Source organism: Sphaerodactylus townsendi, linkage group LG16 (genome assembly GCF_021028975.2).
Source record: "Sphaerodactylus townsendi isolate TG3544 linkage group LG16, MPM_Stown_v2.3, whole genome shotgun sequence".
In the NCBI taxonomy this organism is placed as follows: domain Eukaryota; kingdom Metazoa; phylum Chordata; class Lepidosauria; order Squamata; family Sphaerodactylidae; genus Sphaerodactylus; species Sphaerodactylus townsendi.
In genome coordinates, this window is record NC_059440.1 from 28167207 (window position 1) to 28186601 (window position 19395).

Consider the following 19395-nt stretch of genomic DNA (forward strand, 5'->3'; position numbering starts at 1 on the left):
GTGGGGGGGGGGGGGGGTGGGGGGGGGGGGGGGTGGGGGGGGGGGGGGGTGGGGGGGGGGGGGGGTGGGGGGGGGGGGGGGTGGGGGGGGGGGGGGGTGGGGGGGGGGGGGGGTGGGGGGGGGGGGGGGTGGGGGGGGGGGGGGGTGGGGGGGGGGGGGGGTGGGGGGGGGGGGGGGTGGGGGGGGGGGGGGGTGGGGGGGGGGGGGGGTGGGGGGGGGGGGGGGTGGGGGGGGGGGGGGGTGGGGGGGGGGGGGGGTGGGGGGGGGGGGGGGTGGGGGGGGGGGGGGGTGGGGGGGGGGGGGGGTGGGGGGGGGGGGGGGTGGGGGGGGGGGGGGGTGGGGGGGGGGGGGGGTGGGGGGGGGGGGGGGTGGGGGGGGGGGGGGGTGGGGGGGGGGGGGGGTGGGGGGGGGGGGGGGTGGGGGGGGGGGGGGGTGGGGGGGGGGGGGGGTGGGGGGGGGGGGGGGTGGGGGGGGGGGGGGGTGGGGGGGGGGGGGGGTGGGGGGGGGGGGGGGTGGGGGGGGGGGGGGGTGGGGGGGGGGGGGGGTGGGGGGGGGGGGGGGTGGGGGGGGGGGGGGGTGGGGGGGGGGGGGGGTGGGGGGGGGGGGGGGTGGGGGGGGGGGGGGGTGGGGGGGGGGGGGGGTGGGGGGGGGGGGGGGTGGGGGGGGGGGGGGGTGGGGGGGGGGGGGGGTGGGGGGGGGGGGGGGTGGGGGGGGGGGGGGGTGGGGGGGGGGGGGGGTGGGGGGGGGGGGGGGTGGGGGGGGGGGGGGGTGGGGGGGGGGGGGGGTGGGGGGGGGGGGGGGTGGGGGGGGGGGGGGGTGGGGGGGGGGGGGGGTGGGGGGGGGGGGGGGTGGGGGGGGGGGGGGGTGGGGGGGGGGGGGGGTGGGGGGGGGGGGGGGTGGGGGGGGGGGGGGGTGGGGGGGGGGGGGGGTGGGGGGGGGGGGGGGTGGGGGGGGGGGGGGGTGGGGGGGGGGGGGGGTGGGGGGGGGGGGGGGTGGGGGGGGGGGGGGGTGGGGGGGGGGGGGGGTGGGGGGGGGGGGGGGTGGGGGGGGGGGGGGGTGGGGGGGGGGGGGGGTGGGGGGGGGGGGGGGTGGGGGGGGGGGGGGGTGGGGGGGGGGGGGGGTGGGGGGGGGGGGGGGTGGGGGGGGGGGGGGGTGGGGGGGGGGGGGGGTGGGGGGGGGGGGGGGTGGGGGGGGGGGGGGGTGGGGGGGGGGGGGGGTGGGGGGGGGGGGGGGTGGGGGGGGGGGGGGGTGGGGGGGGGGGGGGGTGGGGGGGGGGGGGGGTGGGGGGGGGGGGGGGTGGGGGGGGGGGGGGGTGGGGGGGGGGGGGGGTGGGGGGGGGGGGGGGTGGGGGGGGGGGGGGGTGGGGGGGGGGGGGGGTGGGGGGGGGGGGGGGTGGGGGGGGGGGGGGGTGGGGGGGGGGGGGGGTGGGGGGGGGGGGGGGTGGGGGGGGGGGGGGGTGGGGGGGGGGGGGGGTGGGGGGGGGGGGGGGTGGGGGGGGGGGGGGGTGGGGGGGGGGGGGGGTGGGGGGGGGGGGGGGTGGGGGGGGGGGGGGGTGGGGGGGGGGGGGGGTGGGGGGGGGGGGGGGTGGGGGGGGGGGGGGGTGGGGGGGGGGGGGGGTGGGGGGGGGGGGGGGTGGGGGGGGGGGGGGGTGGGGGGGGGGGGGGGTGGGGGGGGGGGGGGGTGGGGGGGGGGGGGGGTGGGGGGGGGGGGGGGTGGGGGGGGGGGGGGGTGGGGGGGGGGGGGGGTGGGGGGGGGGGGGGGTGGGGGGGGGGGGGGGTGGGGGGGGGGGGGGGTGGGGGGGGGGGGGGGTGGGGGGGGGGGGGGGTGGGGGGGGGGGGGGGTGGGGGGGGGGGGGGGTGGGGGGGGGGGGGGGTGGGGGGGGGGGGGGGTGGGGGGGGGGGGGGGTGGGGGGGGGGGGGGGTGGGGGGGGGGGGGGGTGGGGGGGGGGGGGGGTGGGGGGGGGGGGGGGTGGGGGGGGGGGGGGGTGGGGGGGGGGGGGGGTGGGGGGGGGGGGGGGTGGGGGGGGGGGGGGGTGGGGGGGGGGGGGGGTGGGGGGGGGGGGGGGTGGGGGGGGGGGGGGGTGGGGGGGGGGGGGGGTGGGGGGGGGGGGGGGTGGGGGGGGGGGGGGGTGGGGGGGGGGGGGGGTGGGGGGGGGGGGGGGTGGGGGGGGGGGGGGGTGGGGGGGGGGGGGGGTGGGGGGGGGGGGGGGTGGGGGGGGGGGGGGGTGGGGGGGGGGGGGGGTGGGGGGGGGGGGGGGTGGGGGGGGGGGGGGGTGGGGGGGGGGGGGGGTGGGGGGGGGGGGGGGTGGGGGGGGGGGGGGGTGGGGGGGGGGGGGGGTGGGGGGGGGGGGGGGTGGGGGGGGGGGGGGGTGGGGGGGGGGGGGGGTGGGGGGGGGGGGGGGTGGGGGGGGGGGGGGGTGGGGGGGGGGGGGGGTGGGGGGGGGGGGGGGTGGGGGGGGGGGGGGGTGGGGGGGGGGGGGGGTGGGGGGGGGGGGGGGTGGGGGGGGGGGGGGGTGGGGGGGGGGGGGGGTGGGGGGGGGGGGGGGTGGGGGGGGGGGGGGGTGGGGGGGGGGGGGGGTGGGGGGGGGGGGGGGTGGGGGGGGGGGGGGGTGGGGGGGGGGGGGGGTGGGGGGGGGGGGGGGTGGGGGGGGGGGGGGGTGGGGGGGGGGGGGGGTGGGGGGGGGGGGGGGTGGGGGGGGGGGGGGGTGGGGGGGGGGGGGGGTGGGGGGGGGGGGGGGTGGGGGGGGGGGGGGGTGGGGGGGGGGGGGGGTGGGGGGGGGGGGGGGTGGGGGGGGGGGGGGGTGGGGGGGGGGGGGGGTGGGGGGGGGGGGGGGTGGGGGGGGGGGGGGGTGGGGGGGGGGGGGGGTGGGGGGGGGGGGGGGTGGGGGGGGGGGGGGGTGGGGGGGGGGGGGGGTGGGGGGGGGGGGGGGTGGGGGGGGGGGGGGGTGGGGGGGGGGGGGGGTGGGGGGGGGGGGGGGTGGGGGGGGGGGGGGGTGGGGGGGGGGGGGGGTGGGGGGGGGGGGGGGTGGGGGGGGGGGGGGGTGGGGGGGGGGGGGGGTGGGGGGGGGGGGGGGTGGGGGGGGGGGGGGGTGGGGGGGGGGGGGGGTGGGGGGGGGGGGGGGTGGGGGGGGGGGGGGGTGGGGGGGGGGGGGGGTGGGGGGGGGGGGGGGTGGGGGGGGGGGGGGGTGGGGGGGGGGGGGGGTGGGGGGGGGGGGGGGTGGGGGGGGGGGGGGGTGGGGGGGGGGGGGGGTGGGGGGGGGGGGGGGTGGGGGGGGGGGGGGGTGGGGGGGGGGGGGGGTGGGGGGGGGGGGGGGTGGGGGGGGGGGGGGGTGGGGGGGGGGGGGGGTGGGGGGGGGGGGGGGTGGGGGGGGGGGGGGGTGGGGGGGGGGGGGGGTGGGGGGGGGGGGGGGTGGGGGGGGGGGGGGGTGGGGGGGGGGGGGGGTGGGGGGGGGGGGGGGTGGGGGGGGGGGGGGGTGGGGGGGGGGGGGGGTGGGGGGGGGGGGGGGTGGGGGGGGGGGGGGGTGGGGGGGGGGGGGGGTGGGGGGGGGGGGGGGTGGGGGGGGGGGGGGGTGGGGGGGGGGGGGGGTGGGGGGGGGGGGGGGTGGGGGGGGGGGGGGGTGGGGGGGGGGGGGGGTGGGGGGGGGGGGGGGTGGGGGGGGGGGGGGGTGGGGGGGGGGGGGGGTGGGGGGGGGGGGGGGTGGGGGGGGGGGGGGGTGGGGGGGGGGGGGGGTGGGGGGGGGGGGGGGTGGGGGGGGGGGGGGGTGGGGGGGGGGGGGGGTGGGGGGGGGGGGGGGTGGGGGGGGGGGGGGGTGGGGGGGGGGGGGGGTGGGGGGGGGGGGGGGTGGGGGGGGGGGGGGGTGGGGGGGGGGGGGGGTGGGGGGGGGGGGGGGTGGGGGGGGGGGGGGGTGGGGGGGGGGGGGGGTGGGGGGGGGGGGGGGTGGGGGGGGGGGGGGGTGGGGGGGGGGGGGGGTGGGGGGGGGGGGGGGTGGGGGGGGGGGGGGGTGGGGGGGGGGGGGGGTGGGGGGGGGGGGGGGTGGGGGGGGGGGGGGGTGGGGGGGGGGGGGGGTGGGGGGGGGGGGGGGTGGGGGGGGGGGGGGGTGGGGGGGGGGGGGGGTGGGGGGGGGGGGGGGTGGGGGGGGGGGGGGGTGGGGGGGGGGGGGGGTGGGGGGGGGGGGGGGTGGGGGGGGGGGGGGGTGGGGGGGGGGGGGGGTGGGGGGGGGGGGGGGTGGGGGGGGGGGGGGGTGGGGGGGGGGGGGGGTGGGGGGGGGGGGGGGTGGGGGGGGGGGGGGGTGGGGGGGGGGGGGGGTGGGGGGGGGGGGGGGTGGGGGGGGGGGGGGGTGGGGGGGGGGGGGGGTGGGGGGGGGGGGGGGTGGGGGGGGGGGGGGGTGGGGGGGGGGGGGGGTGGGGGGGGGGGGGGGTGGGGGGGGGGGGGGGTGGGGGGGGGGGGGGGTGGGGGGGGGGGGGGGTGGGGGGGGGGGGGGGTGGGGGGGGGGGGGGGTGGGGGGGGGGGGGGGTGGGGGGGGGGGGGGGTGGGGGGGGGGGGGGGTGGGGGGGGGGGGGGGTGGGGGGGGGGGGGGGTGGGGGGGGGGGGGGGTGGGGGGGGGGGGGGGTGGGGGGGGGGGGGGGTGGGGGGGGGGGGGGGTGGGGGGGGGGGGGGGTGGGGGGGGGGGGGGGTGGGGGGGGGGGGGGGTGGGGGGGGGGGGGGGTGGGGGGGGGGGGGGGTGGGGGGGGGGGGGGGTGGGGGGGGGGGGGGGTGGGGGGGGGGGGGGGTGGGGGGGGGGGGGGGTGGGGGGGGGGGGGGGTGGGGGGGGGGGGGGGTGGGGGGGGGGGGGGGTGGGGGGGGGGGGGGGTGGGGGGGGGGGGGGGTGGGGGGGGGGGGGGGTGGGGGGGGGGGGGGGTGGGGGGGGGGGGGGGTGGGGGGGGGGGGGGGTGGGGGGGGGGGGGGGTGGGGGGGGGGGGGGGTGGGGGGGGGGGGGGGTGGGGGGGGGGGGGGGTGGGGGGGGGGGGGGGTGGGGGGGGGGGGGGGTGGGGGGGGGGGGGGGTGGGGGGGGGGGGGGGTGGGGGGGGGGGGGGGTGGGGGGGGGGGGGGGTGGGGGGGGGGGGGGGTGGGGGGGGGGGGGGGTGGGGGGGGGGGGGGGTGGGGGGGGGGGGGGGTGGGGGGGGGGGGGGGTGGGGGGGGGGGGGGGTGGGGGGGGGGGGGGGTGGGGGGGGGGGGGGGTGGGGGGGGGGGGGGGTGGGGGGGGGGGGGGGTGGGGGGGGGGGGGGGTGGGGGGGGGGGGGGGTGGGGGGGGGGGGGGGTGGGGGGGGGGGGGGGTGGGGGGGGGGGGGGGTGGGGGGGGGGGGGGGTGGGGGGGGGGGGGGGTGGGGGGGGGGGGGGGTGGGGGGGGGGGGGGGTGGGGGGGGGGGGGGGTGGGGGGGGGGGGGGGTGGGGGGGGGGGGGGGTGGGGGGGGGGGGGGGTGGGGGGGGGGGGGGGTGGGGGGGGGGGGGGGTGGGGGGGGGGGGGGGTGGGGGGGGGGGGGGGTGGGGGGGGGGGGGGGTGGGGGGGGGGGGGGGTGGGGGGGGGGGGGGGTGGGGGGGGGGGGGGGTGGGGGGGGGGGGGGGTGGGGGGGGGGGGGGGTGGGGGGGGGGGGGGGTGGGGGGGGGGGGGGGTGGGGGGGGGGGGGGGTGGGGGGGGGGGGGGGTGGGGGGGGGGGGGGGTGGGGGGGGGGGGGGGTGGGGGGGGGGGGGGGTGGGGGGGGGGGGGGGTGGGGGGGGGGGGGGGTGGGGGGGGGGGGGGGTGGGGGGGGGGGGGGGTGGGGGGGGGGGGGGGTGGGGGGGGGGGGGGGTGGGGGGGGGGGGGGGTGGGGGGGGGGGGGGGTGGGGGGGGGGGGGGGTGGGGGGGGGGGGGGGTGGGGGGGGGGGGGGGTGGGGGGGGGGGGGGGTGGGGGGGGGGGGGGGTGGGGGGGGGGGGGGGTGGGGGGGGGGGGGGGTGGGGGGGGGGGGGGGTGGGGGGGGGGGGGGGTGGGGGGGGGGGGGGGTGGGGGGGGGGGGGGGTGGGGGGGGGGGGGGGTGGGGGGGGGGGGGGGTGGGGGGGGGGGGGGGTGGGGGGGGGGGGGGGTGGGGGGGGGGGGGGGTGGGGGGGGGGGGGGGTGGGGGGGGGGGGGGGTGGGGGGGGGGGGGGGTGGGGGGGGGGGGGGGTGGGGGGGGGGGGGGGTGGGGGGGGGGGGGGGTGGGGGGGGGGGGGGGTGGGGGGGGGGGGGGGTGGGGGGGGGGGGGGGTGGGGGGGGGGGGGGGTGGGGGGGGGGGGGGGTGGGGGGGGGGGGGGGTGGGGGGGGGGGGGGGTGGGGGGGGGGGGGGGTGGGGGGGGGGGGGGGTGGGGGGGGGGGGGGGTGGGGGGGGGGGGGGGTGGGGGGGGGGGGGGGTGGGGGGGGGGGGGGGTGGGGGGGGGGGGGGGTGGGGGGGGGGGGGGGTGGGGGGGGGGGGGGGTGGGGGGGGGGGGGGGTGGGGGGGGGGGGGGGTGGGGGGGGGGGGGGGTGGGGGGGGGGGGGGGTGGGGGGGGGGGGGGGTGGGGGGGGGGGGGGGTGGGGGGGGGGGGGGGTGGGGGGGGGGGGGGGTGGGGGGGGGGGGGGGTGGGGGGGGGGGGGGGTGGGGGGGGGGGGGGGTGGGGGGGGGGGGGGGTGGGGGGGGGGGGGGGTGGGGGGGGGGGGGGGTGGGGGGGGGGGGGGGTGGGGGGGGGGGGGGGTGGGGGGGGGGGGGGGTGGGGGGGGGGGGGGGTGGGGGGGGGGGGGGGTGGGGGGGGGGGGGGGTGGGGGGGGGGGGGGGTGGGGGGGGGGGGGGGTGGGGGGGGGGGGGGGTGGGGGGGGGGGGGGGTGGGGGGGGGGGGGGGTGGGGGGGGGGGGGGGTGGGGGGGGGGGGGGGTGGGGGGGGGGGGGGGTGGGGGGGGGGGGGGGTGGGGGGGGGGGGGGGTGGGGGGGGGGGGGGGTGGGGGGGGGGGGGGGTGGGGGGGGGGGGGGGTGGGGGGGGGGGGGGGTGGGGGGGGGGGGGGGTGGGGGGGGGGGGGGGTGGGGGGGGGGGGGGGTGGGGGGGGGGGGGGGTGGGGGGGGGGGGGGGTGGGGGGGGGGGGGGGTGGGGGGGGGGGGGGGTGGGGGGGGGGGGGGGTGGGGGGGGGGGGGGGTGGGGGGGGGGGGGGGTGGGGGGGGGGGGGGGTGGGGGGGGGGGGGGGTGGGGGGGGGGGGGGGTGGGGGGGGGGGGGGGTGGGGGGGGGGGGGGGTGGGGGGGGGGGGGGGTGGGGGGGGGGGGGGGTGGGGGGGGGGGGGGGTGGGGGGGGGGGGGGGTGGGGGGGGGGGGGGGTGGGGGGGGGGGGGGGTGGGGGGGGGGGGGGGTGGGGGGGGGGGGGGGTGGGGGGGGGGGGGGGTGGGGGGGGGGGGGGGTGGGGGGGGGGGGGGGTGGGGGGGGGGGGGGGTGGGGGGGGGGGGGGGTGGGGGGGGGGGGGGGTGGGGGGGGGGGGGGGTGGGGGGGGGGGGGGGTGGGGGGGGGGGGGGGTGGGGGGGGGGGGGGGTGGGGGGGGGGGGGGGTGGGGGGGGGGGGGGGTGGGGGGGGGGGGGGGTGGGGGGGGGGGGGGGTGGGGGGGGGGGGGGGTGGGGGGGGGGGGGGGTGGGGGGGGGGGGGGGTGGGGGGGGGGGGGGGTGGGGGGGGGGGGGGGTGGGGGGGGGGGGGGGTGGGGGGGGGGGGGGGTGGGGGGGGGGGGGGGTGGGGGGGGGGGGGGGTGGGGGGGGGGGGGGGTGGGGGGGGGGGGGGGTGGGGGGGGGGGGGGGTGGGGGGGGGGGGGGGTGGGGGGGGGGGGGGGTGGGGGGGGGGGGGGGTGGGGGGGGGGGGGGGTGGGGGGGGGGGGGGGTGGGGGGGGGGGGGGGTGGGGGGGGGGGGGGGTGGGGGGGGGGGGGGGTGGGGGGGGGGGGGGGTGGGGGGGGGGGGGGGTGGGGGGGGGGGGGGGTGGGGGGGGGGGGGGGTGGGGGGGGGGGGGGGTGGGGGGGGGGGGGGGTGGGGGGGGGGGGGGGTGGGGGGGGGGGGGGGTGGGGGGGGGGGGGGGTGGGGGGGGGGGGGGGTGGGGGGGGGGGGGGGTGGGGGGGGGGGGGGGTGGGGGGGGGGGGGGGTGGGGGGGGGGGGGGGTGGGGGGGGGGGGGGGTGGGGGGGGGGGGGGGTGGGGGGGGGGGGGGGTGGGGGGGGGGGGGGGTGGGGGGGGGGGGGGGTGGGGGGGGGGGGGGGTGGGGGGGGGGGGGGGTGGGGGGGGGGGGGGGTGGGGGGGGGGGGGGGTGGGGGGGGGGGGGGGTGGGGGGGGGGGGGGGTGGGGGGGGGGGGGGGTGGGGGGGGGGGGGGGTGGGGGGGGGGGGGGGTGGGGGGGGGGGGGGGTGGGGGGGGGGGGGGGTGGGGGGGGGGGGGGGTGGGGGGGGGGGGGGGTGGGGGGGGGGGGGGGTGGGGGGGGGGGGGGGTGGGGGGGGGGGGGGGTGGGGGGGGGGGGGGGTGGGGGGGGGGGGGGGTGGGGGGGGGGGGGGGTGGGGGGGGGGGGGGGTGGGGGGGGGGGGGGGTGGGGGGGGGGGGGGGTGGGGGGGGGGGGGGGTGGGGGGGGGGGGGGGTGGGGGGGGGGGGGGGTGGGGGGGGGGGGGGGTGGGGGGGGGGGGGGGTGGGGGGGGGGGGGGGTGGGGGGGGGGGGGGGTGAAATCTCCTTGCCCTTCCCCCCTCACAACAAACACCCTGTGAGGTAGGTGGGGCTGAGAGAGCTCCGAGAAGCTGTGACTAGCCCAAGGTCACCCAGCTGGCGTGTGTGGGAGGGTACAGGCTAATCTGAATTCCCCAGATAAGCCTCCACAGCTCAGGCGGCAGAGCTGGGAATCAAACCCGGTTCCTCCAGATTAGATACATGAGCTCTTAACCTCCTACGCCACTGCTGCTCCAGAAATTTACAGAATTTATAGTCTGCCTTTCTCCCCAAGGCTCAAGGCAGAATACAAGGAGTGAGTCAATGCGATCCACAAGATGAGACCAACATCTTGTGGATCGCATCTTGTGGTACAACCAACCAGAAATTTAAAACACGGAACTGAATCAAAGCACAAGTGTCAACGTGACACACGAAATGATGCAAAATGACACAGCCAGATCCAACTTACAGCAAACGGCACACAGTAGTATAGGCCACAGTGCCTAATAATTTATCCAAGCAATTTTGTGAAACGTTTTGCCGCCTGCGTAGAATAGCCTTCTTGAAAGAGTCGGTTTTGTGTAGTTTGCGGGAAGTCTGAATAGGGCTTGTGTACCTGTATGGCTTACGAACTCTGCAGCCTGAAACTGTACCCCAAACTAGTGGAAACTTCATTCAGCATTCCCTTTAGTTTTTGAGACTGCAAAAGGTAGTGCTTATATATTTCCACATGCCTCTTTCATGAGGGACAGAAACTAGATTTTTCTGTGTTCTGAAATATGAAAGCCAAGATTTTCAGGGAGACGACATATACCCATTATTATTTTTATACTCCTACGAAGAAGAAGATGAAGAGTTTAGATTTATATCCCACCTTTCTCTCCTGTAAGGAGACTCAAGGTGGCTTACAAGCTCCTTTCCCTTCCTCTCCCCACAACAGACACCTTGTGAGGCAGGTGGGGCTGAGAGAGTTCTGAGAGAACGGTGACTAGCCCAAGGTCCCCCAGCAGGAATGTAGGAGTGCGGAAACACATCTGGTTCACCAGATAAGCCTCGTATCTCACCCTGTTCGTCCGTACGATCTCCAGATCTCGGATGTGGTAACCCTGGATTTCCTGTTCGCCGTTATTCCTTATGCTGACACAGCCATACTCCTTAGTGCAGTGTTTATCCGGCCAGTAGCGGAAACATTTATTCTGCAGAGAGATATGCACGTCTATCAGAAAAAAGGGCAACAGCACATTCTTCAGAGTTCAGAGCTATTGCTCCCCATTGAAGAGAAAAAGAAGAGTTTGGATTTGTACCCCACCTTTCTCTCCTGCAAGGAGACTCAAGGTGGCCTACAAGCTCCTTTCCCTTCCTTTCCCCACAACAGATGGCTGGTGAGGCAGGTGGGGCTGAGAGAGTTCGGAGAGAGCTGTGACAGGCCCAAGGTCACCCAGCATGAATGTAGGAGTGCAGAAACACACCAGGTTCACCAGATAAGCCTCTGCCACTCAGGTGGAGGAGTGGGGAATCAAACCCGGTTCTCCATATTAGAATCCACCTGCTCTTAACCACTACACCATGCTGGTAAAGAGGCCTGGCCCACATCCCCACTTGGCTGGATCCTGTGCTGTTTGCACTGAAGACACTATTCGGAGCTGGGTTATGCCATGTGGATGAGTTCATTCTGTTCCAAAGAACTAGATCCAGCATTGTGTGGATACAGCTTTGGTAAACCTCTGTGGCTACTAACAGCTCAGGAGCAGTCACGTGTCTTTAAGGGCAAAATTGGTCTGCCTTAACTTCTCCAGTTTGCAATACAGGTAGGAAACAGGTGGCAAAACTTTGAAATTATTGTCTTCTGAGTAACAAGTCTGCGTTGCAGAAACATAATAGCAAGAGGGGCGGTTTAGGAATTGAATAAAATAAATAAGCAATTGTTGAAGACCAGAATGGACTGGGTATTGAGGGTTTTTAGGGCTCTATACTGTGCCGTGGAGGGAAACATGTCTTACTAAATGATATGCCTCTAAAGATGCCAGCCATCAATGTGGCCAAAATATTAGGAGCAAAAACTACCAGACCATGGCCACACAGCCCAGAAAACCCACACCAGCCAAATAAATACATGCTGGCTCTTTTAGATGCTTTTTTGGCAATGGGCATCCATTGCTTATGTGGTCACAAAGCCACACTCAAAAGTCTGTCCAAATAGGGGCGGTCAAATTCAGAAACCACTAAGGGGAGGAAGCAGCGAACGCACAGAAGGAAAATACAGTAGACAACTTGTGTGAGATCTGAACTGCAAAAGAACCATCCTGAACTTAGACATCAAAAACAAGGGGAAAATATTTGAAAACATCTAGTTTAGTGCACGTGTCGTAAAGTTGTGGAGCAGGTAGAAAAGGGTGCACGTGAAACTTCCAGCCACAAGAAGTCAGGAGAACAAATAGCCAAGGAGCTCACCCTTCCTCGCTCCACCTCCCTGGTTGTCATTACGATGACGTGAGCGTTCTCTTGGTACACCATGGCCCAAAAGTCGTTCACTGTGGTTTGGAGGCACCCCTGAGTGGCAATATAGACCTTGCCATGTTCGGCACTTCTCCCATCTTCGAGAATATTCTGGAACAGGACAGACAAAGAGAAGAAACGGGGTGGGGGATCCTACGAGATAAAGAGCCGTGCACCAAGGCTTTAAATCAATCCACCCATCTTGCAAATGTATCCAATTAAGTTTCAGGCTGAAGGAAAACCATCCTTTTTTAGAGACTCCACGACTCTGGTCACATTCACAGTGCCCTTTTTGGTCTTTCGGGACAGCTCGATTGTGCAGCAACATTTCAGCTAATCAAAACCAGCCCTGCTTCATCTCCAGACTTAAACCTCTGTGCAATAGCTTATGAACCTGCATGACCGCTACGGTCATCTTTGGAGGCCCTGCTTTGGGTGTCCAAGTCTTCGGAGGTTAGGCAGGTAGCGGGGCCTTTTTGGTCCTGGCACCAAAGCTCTGGAAGTTTCTCCCCAGAGAGATTAGTCTGTCCCCTTTGGTTGCCACATTCCAGCAATTTTGTTTCACGTGGCAATTTTGTTTCACTCATGTCCCCCTTGGAAACCCGTTTCCCTAAAATTATACCTCCATGTTAGCAAACCCATTACATACAAACCCAAACACTCTGGAATGTATCCCTGCGGGATACATGTACCCCAGGTTGAAAACCACTGTCTTCTGGCATTCCCTCAGTGTACCTTCCTTTTCAACTAATGTTTTAGTCACTGTTTTTAAGTTGTGCATGCATTTTTAACTGTCTCTTAATTGTTGTAATGATGTGCACGTTTCAGGGGTAGATTTCAATGGTGTCAAGTTGCGGCTATCATATTACACGTCTCAAGTTGTTAGACACCTTAACAGCCCTTGAACAGCACAGAAAGGTGGGCTATAAATTCTGTAAATAAATAAATGCCCAAACCCGAGTGTGGGTGCCCTTTTGTGGCAATGAAGAACGTGCAGACCCATTTCTAGATTTCTAGATGCCCTTCCCTGGAAGCCACTGTGCCAAGCCTGTTTTCCACCAAGCCACACACCTGTCAATTAAAGCCACACACCTGTCAGTCTTCCACCCCTTCTGACAATGCTATGAGCCATGTCCTTCCATGGCCAGGGCTACAGGCCTGTTATTACTTTAAACGCTTCCTTCCTGCCCTGCCTCGCCGGGCTCCTCTGTCTTTTATTGGGCTGTAAGCCTACAGGTTCACCCTTGTTAAGTAGCAGGTAGCACCTAGCAGGTGTTGGGCAGCCGTAAAAGCAACGAGCGATAAACTCCCAGCCATTATCCAGCCGGATTTATAGTCAAATTGGAGGCCAGTTCACTCTGCCGTTTTTTCCCGATGGCCAAGAGACAACTCAGGCAGCAGATTCACAGCAAAGCGACTTTCTCACTTGCTTGATACATCTGGGTTTGGGGAGGTTTGCTTGATTGGTGGACAGGGCAGACAAATCACAGGCAACTTTTGGTGACCCCAACAGCCCTTTAGCATCGTTACTATTTATGACCTGTCGTTTAGGTTCCTTGGCATGTTAATTCTATTTGTAAGGGGCTGGACTTAATCACCACTTGGTAATTTACAGGATTATAGGATTGTACTGTACTGTAATTGGTAATATTTGTAAATTGTAATATTGATGAGATATTTAAATGTTTTAATTGTTTTATGGTTGTTCTTTATAACAAAACTTTATCAGGTTTTAAAAAAATACATAGCAAATAAAACAACTCGAATGACAAGTCAAAAATTACAAAAAAATGTAGATTAAAGAAAAGGAAAGAAATAAAAGAAGAAAGTTAGAAAAGCGAGAAAGAGAAAAAAAATTAATTCCAGATAGAGAGAAAAAAAGATAAGGAAAAAACCAATTTTAAAAGAAAATATAAGAATATGCATCACATTAATCAGTATTTTGTCAATCTTTAAAGATACAAATAAATCAGTGGAACATCAATCTCCTCTGATGATATGGTTATTGTATGCCACCTGAACCCAAATGGGGAGGGGGTGGGATAGTAAAATGAATGAATGAATGAATGAATGAATGAATGAATGAATGAATGAATGAATGAATGAATGAATGAATGAATGAATGAATGAATGAGCGAATGAATGGATGGATGATAATAGTGATAATGTGACTGCATCAAAACTGTTTTTCCACAGTTTGGCCACACAAAAATAGAATTGTGAAACCGCTACACGAAGGCTATCAGCATGCACAGAGAGACGCATCATGTTACAAGGCAGAGCCTGGCTTTGAAGGCATCCCCCTGCCCCAGGTTGAATCCACTTCCTTAAACCAGAGTGGGGGCTCTGACTAAGCCTCACCTCCTTCTCCCCCCTCCCCCCAATGACCCGCCTTCTCCGCTTACCTTAACATAATTGGCGTTGATGTAATCAGAAGCAGGAACACTTTCGTCCACGTCTTGGAGAGCCACTCGCGTTGTGTCAACTAAGAGGAGGGAAAAACACAGGAGCAAGAGAGTGAAGAGAAAGACTGTATGACCACCACCCCCCCCCCGGAAAATTTAGCAGCTGAAAAGATCTTCAAGTCACTGTGGCTGCCCCAGACCCAACCCCTACTACGATTTTTAAGGTTTCCTCCTTACAGGGAAGTATATTTTTGTAGCGATTCTTCCCTTTATTTTCCACCCGCTGTCCTTCTTTCCGGGGATAGAGGAGTTTACATTCCTGTTGCTGTAACATCTGCAGAAAGAATTGTAAACATATTATCAACATTAATAATCCTTAGTGCTCAGAATAGTTCACCCATTAATTACCCCAACAACCCTGCAAGGTAGACTAAAGTAACTGCCACACTGTAGATGCGAACCTCAGATTTCAGGATTCACAGATTCTGAGTCTATTTGCCATAACCGCTTGCAGAAATCAAAGCTAATAAGTGATGTCATGGAAACAAACCCCACGCATCAAATAGTAAAAATGGAAAACGAGACAAAGCTGTTATTTGAGAGCTTTACTGTAGGAGGAAATAAACACTCCCATTCTGATTATGGATTTTTCCGACTTGGTATACTTATATCAGTGGACTTGAGTTAGAAGTCATGATAGGTAAATGGCTTTAGAATTAATTTACCTGCTGTGGCTTCCCTCACCTAGAAGATTGTGGGAACTGTAGTATTTACTACAATGGTCATGAGGAACATAACAATATTATATAGGGATTAGACTACCTGCCAGAGCGCCATCTGTTAAATAGACTGGCCTGGGTGCTAAGGTAGTTAGGGGGGGGCTGCTGACGGTCCTTTCCCCCTCTGAGGTGAGGGGGTGGGGGCTGCACAGAGAGATTTCTCTGTGATAACCCCCACTTTATAAAACGATCCCCCATTAGAGGTCTGACAGGTGCCGATGTTTTACATCTTTTGGAGCCTGGTTAAGACCTCCATTCTCACCCGGGCATTTGACTGATTTATGCCATCTACCCCCAGACCACTGGCTTTTTGGAACTCGCCCTCCACCTGCAACTGGGGTGGTTAGGGAGGGGAGCGGGTTTTGTTAGTTTTTAGGTTTATTTTTTAGAAATATTTTATATGTTTATGATTGTTTTTTATTGCAATTGTTTGATGCATTTTTATATTGTGTAATCCATCCTGGGATGTATTTGAGGGGCAGGATAGAAATCTACTAACTAAACAAAGGTCAAACACAATAAAATGAGCAAATTTGAAGCCCTAGTTAACAGTGGTGGCGAACCTTTGGCACTCCAGATGTTATGGACTACAATTCCTAACAGCCCCTGCCAGCATGGCCAATTGGCAGGGGCTGATGGGAATTGTAGTCCAGAACATCTGGAGTGCCAATGGTTTGCCACCACAGCCCTAGTATATTCGACAAGCATGGGGCCCTGTACAGATGAAGACGTGATAGCGGAGGAGGAAGAGAACATAATCATCCCTCTACCTCAAACTCCTCCCAGAATCCTTGCTTGGACTTCTCGCTTTGGTCGGCCATTTTGTTCAGCTCCTTCACCCGGTTGTCAATGTTGGCTGCGTTGATCCGGGTGGTGTTGAAAGGCTAAGGCAGGAGAAAACAAGGATTGGAACAATTACAACTTTGCAGTATGAGCTGCGATCTCTGGAGCAGAAAACTGAATTTACAGCAGTCCAACGGGAAGACTTCGTCAGAAGCAATCCTGACCGATTCACATTTGCCATCACCTGTTTCAGATGCACGACAGCCCCAGACTTTTCCACCATGGGGTTCTTCTTATAATGCTCCACCAGGTCTGTAAGAGTGTCAAAGTGTTCACCGCCTCCGACATCGTATTTCCCATCAGGCTGTAACAGAAAGTCAGAGTTATATACCTAGAGAACAACTTGGGTGGGGGTGAACCCGGGACGGGACGACTTGAGTTCAAATCCCAGCCATGAAGTTCACGGTGAGTCTGCGCAACCTACCTCCCAGAGTAGCTGAATGAAATAGAAAAGTAGGACAACCCCATTGTGAATTCCTACACTGACGCTTTCTCAAGCTCTGTGATTCTTTCAAACCCTCTGGCAGCTTCTTACCTGATACCGGATCATTATGTGGGTCACGCGGGGCTTCCGGTCCCCCGTGTCGGCTTTGTCCTCGTTTGTCAGCACCGACAAGACGAAGTCTCCCGGTTTGCTTTGGCTTTCCCGTACTAGGAAACTCCCCGGTTTGCCTTTGTCTGTCAGGATCTTTTCAGCTTCTTTGCCTGTCAAGTGGCCGTGGTACCATCTAGGGGAATCGAAAGCCTCAGAGAAGGGTGGATGGAGAAGACAAAGGACTCACTAAAAAGTCCCTGGTTCCCATCTCGCCTCAGCCACTAGGTGGTCTTGGGCAAGCTACCCTATTTCTCAGTTTGTGAGCCTTCATCTGTAATATGGGATTCTACTACTGGACTACCTTTCAGGGACGTCACGTGACAGGATAATAAATATGAAGTGCTTTTCGGCTCAGAAAAACCACATAAATGATAGTGTTATTATTCAGAGTAAAAATGCACCTATCCTATTTGCCTAATGTGATAAAACTAATTCCCAACCAAAAAGAATAATTGTTAAAAGTGGGTTAAGTGGGCGTTCATGTGGGGGGAGGTGGTAGGGAGAGATAAAATGCATTTCCATACAAACACCTCCCCCTTGCACACAAAAAGCTAGCAGGTCAGTGATGAAAAAGCCGGCTTAACTTTCTCCTTTTGCAATTCGTTCTTTTAAAAAACACACACACACAGTTTGTCTACCCCTTTTCCTCTAGATGGCGCCTCTGGCCCATTTCAAGGAGCATCTCGGCTGCTTCCATCACAAAGTCTTTGCTGATTCTTTCCACCCATGCAGGACCAGCGGTTCCCCCATTACATCACCCATCTGATTGCTGTCATAATCCAGGAAACAGGATGGGGAATGCGAGACCACAAGAGCGCTAGCCATTCACTTAACACTGTTTCCAACAAAGAAAGGAAACATACACTTATTTGTCTACAGTTGTTGGTTTGATCCACTTCTCTGCCATAGGGATAGCCAGGAACAGAAACAGGGAAAGAAATCATACCCCCTTCTATGATATTTTAAAACTTCCAACTGCTTTTCTGCAACGCTTTGGGTGAGCTTTCATGTATGGATGCTCTCCTTTCTGATTTATTTCCCTGCGTGCTGATAAACTTGGGCTTTAAAAAAAACCAGGGTTTTATTTGAGTGGTTGCTTAATGTTTGTATTGCTTAAACATTTGTCTTTCAACTACCTTGAAGGCCAACCTGCTCGTACTGTGTTTTATTATACGTCCTTGACAATTCTCACAACAAGCTGGTAAGGTAGACTTATATTATCTTTGTGGAAGGTTATAACGTCCAGAACAGCTCACAAAACAATACAGAGAGTTTGATTTGGGTGGATTCTCCCTGCTTACCTCTCCGAGGTCGGATCCTGGCAATTGAGGGGGTATTTCAGCTCTATGATGTTGCTGTTCCTCTCTCGTAGCAGACCCTGCTGCTCCGTGTAATACTGGACCAGCTCGGCCAAAGTGGCAAACTTCTCCCCACCATAGAGGTCATAGTAGTCACCTGTGTTCTGGATCTTAATGTGGGTCACCTCATCGTTCCTCCTAGTGTGGTGGGGAAGAGGAGGAGAGAAAGAAACTTAAGATATGAGCTAAAGATTGATCGTCCATGTGATTCTCCATTCTGCCTTGGATTCCAGTCCAACTGGAGTCCCCAAGGTGTCCCCAACATGGTACCAATGGGCCACAGACACCTTTCAATGGGTAGGGACAGGTGAGTCTTTTGTCCACCAGTGATTGGTCACTGGAAGATGGATTGGCTGTGCAAATTATTTAGAGAAAACATTGCTTCAGCAGCAGCTCACGCAGCAGCACAACGATCTTCCCTGTGGAACTGATGGTGAACTATGGCAGCCATTTTGTGACTCTGCCCAGCACATTAAGGCCAAAGGTGCCCACAAGCTTGAAAAAGCCTTAAGAACATTCCTGGCAAAACTAGAACTCCAATGATGAAACTCCAGAAGAAGGTCTTTCACACCTGTGGATTTGACCCCCTTCCGAAGGATTCCAATTTTTTTAAAGGGCCTCTTTCCCAAGGAGCACAACTGGGAACTGAATCTTTGCAATGTAATTTATGTTCTCTCTCTTTCAGTCCTACACTCAATCACACGTAGACAACCACACCTTCTCAATCTGACATACACACGCAGAAAGAGAGAAAGCTTTCAGCCATAAAATACTGCAAGACAGCCATGCTCTGGGAGCAGACTTGCACAATGCACAACCCCTTATGCTCACGGAAGTTCCTCATCCTCATGGCTAGGATAGGATATATGCTGTACATAAGACAATGGGAATGCCGAGCCGAAACAATCCAAAGCCAGTGGGTGAATTTTGCATGAATTCGCCCATTTGGCTTCCTTGGCCGAAAATTCTGCGGCGAATCAGAGAAAAGCCGGCAGAGGCAAGATCGTGTCCTCCATCAGGTCTCCTTTGACTCCAGAGATCCACTGGCCTGGCTACACACATTTCCGATCCGATTTTCCCAGCCATGAGAATCAGAACCTTGCTCTTATCTTTTTTAAAAAAGCTACAGCAGAAAGAGAGCTTTGCCACAGATTTGTTCAGCATCCGTGGAAAATTGCAGCCCGCCCATTACCGCATACCTGCTGGACTCCCAGGGGCGGGGTGCATCCATTTAGAGCAATTGAATATATTGGCCTGCTGGGGGCTCCCCCCCTGCAAAGTAGATTAGGAAGGAGGAGGGGGGGGAACCCTGACCCAACTCATCCATCAAGCATTTGGATTCTGGGTGTGCTCAGCAGGCTGACAGTCGCTAAGTGCCTTTAAAATGCAATTACTCTTCCGCCACCAAGGAAAGCTGGCTTGGATTCAGGAGGGCCAGAGGGGACCAGTGGAAGTGGACCACTCTGCTCTCTGTTGCTGGCCAAATGGTGTTAACCCTCTCAGTGCTGAAAAGAGGACTGGCGCTTGGCCCACTATAGGGGTTCCAGAGGCTTTCAAATAGGAAGAAGAACCAAACCTTCTGTTAAGAACCCTACCCAAACTATATAACAACCCCTCCTATGAGCGACCACCAGCCTGTGAGAATGGCATCTATAGTGGAGGCACTACACACAAGAAGAAGATAAAGAAGATTAGTAGTAGGAGGAGTTTGGATTTATACCCCACCTTTCTCTCCTGTAAGGAGACTCAAGGTGACATACAAGCTCCTTTCCCTCCCCCCCCCACAACAGACACGTTGTGAGGTAGGTGAGGCTGAGAGAGTTCAGAAAGAACTGTGACTGGCCCAAGATCACCCAGCAGGAATGTAGGAGTGTGGAAGCACATCTGGTTCACCAGATAAGCCTCTGCCACTCAGATGGAGGAGTGAGGAATCAAACCCAGTTCTCCATATTAGAATCCACCTGCTCTTAACCATTACACCACGCTGGCTGTTCCCCAAAGGTTGGGAGCACTGACTTTCAAATGTCCTTGATCGCAAAGTAGGGAGCAGTCATGCCTGCTTTCTTTGACATGTGTATAGAGGAGGGTACCCAGGTCACACCAGGGGCACGGATCCCCCTCCCTTAGCTCCCATTTCCCACTGCCCCTCCTGGGAGTGGTGGGAGAAAAAAAATAAAACACTCTCAACCAATGGTGGCACATCACTTCTGGGGAATATCTGGAAGTGACAGCCATCTAAAAATCA

General features: G+C 67.2%; 1 protein-coding gene across 1 annotated transcript in view; it reads right to left on the bottom strand.

Annotated features, from left to right (window-relative positions):
* The window catches only part of LOC125445552 (tyrosine-protein phosphatase non-receptor type 11-like), a 62381-nt gene that overhangs the window by 15148 nt on the left and 27838 nt on the right, over nucleotides 1-19395 (bottom strand). The window contains exons 3-10 of the mRNA XM_048518639.1: nucleotides 17094-17288; nucleotides 15733-15925; nucleotides 15382-15501; nucleotides 15125-15238; nucleotides 13813-13909; nucleotides 13576-13655; nucleotides 11126-11281; nucleotides 9739-9870 (exon numbers count right to left, since the gene is read on the bottom strand). Of these exons, the coding sequence (XP_048374596.1) occupies nucleotides 9739-9870; nucleotides 11126-11281; nucleotides 13576-13655; nucleotides 13813-13909; nucleotides 15125-15238; nucleotides 15382-15501; nucleotides 15733-15925; nucleotides 17094-17288 (1087 nt within the window). The remainder of the gene's footprint in view (nucleotides 1-9738; nucleotides 9871-11125; nucleotides 11282-13575; nucleotides 13656-13812; nucleotides 13910-15124; nucleotides 15239-15381; nucleotides 15502-15732; nucleotides 15926-17093; nucleotides 17289-19395) is intronic.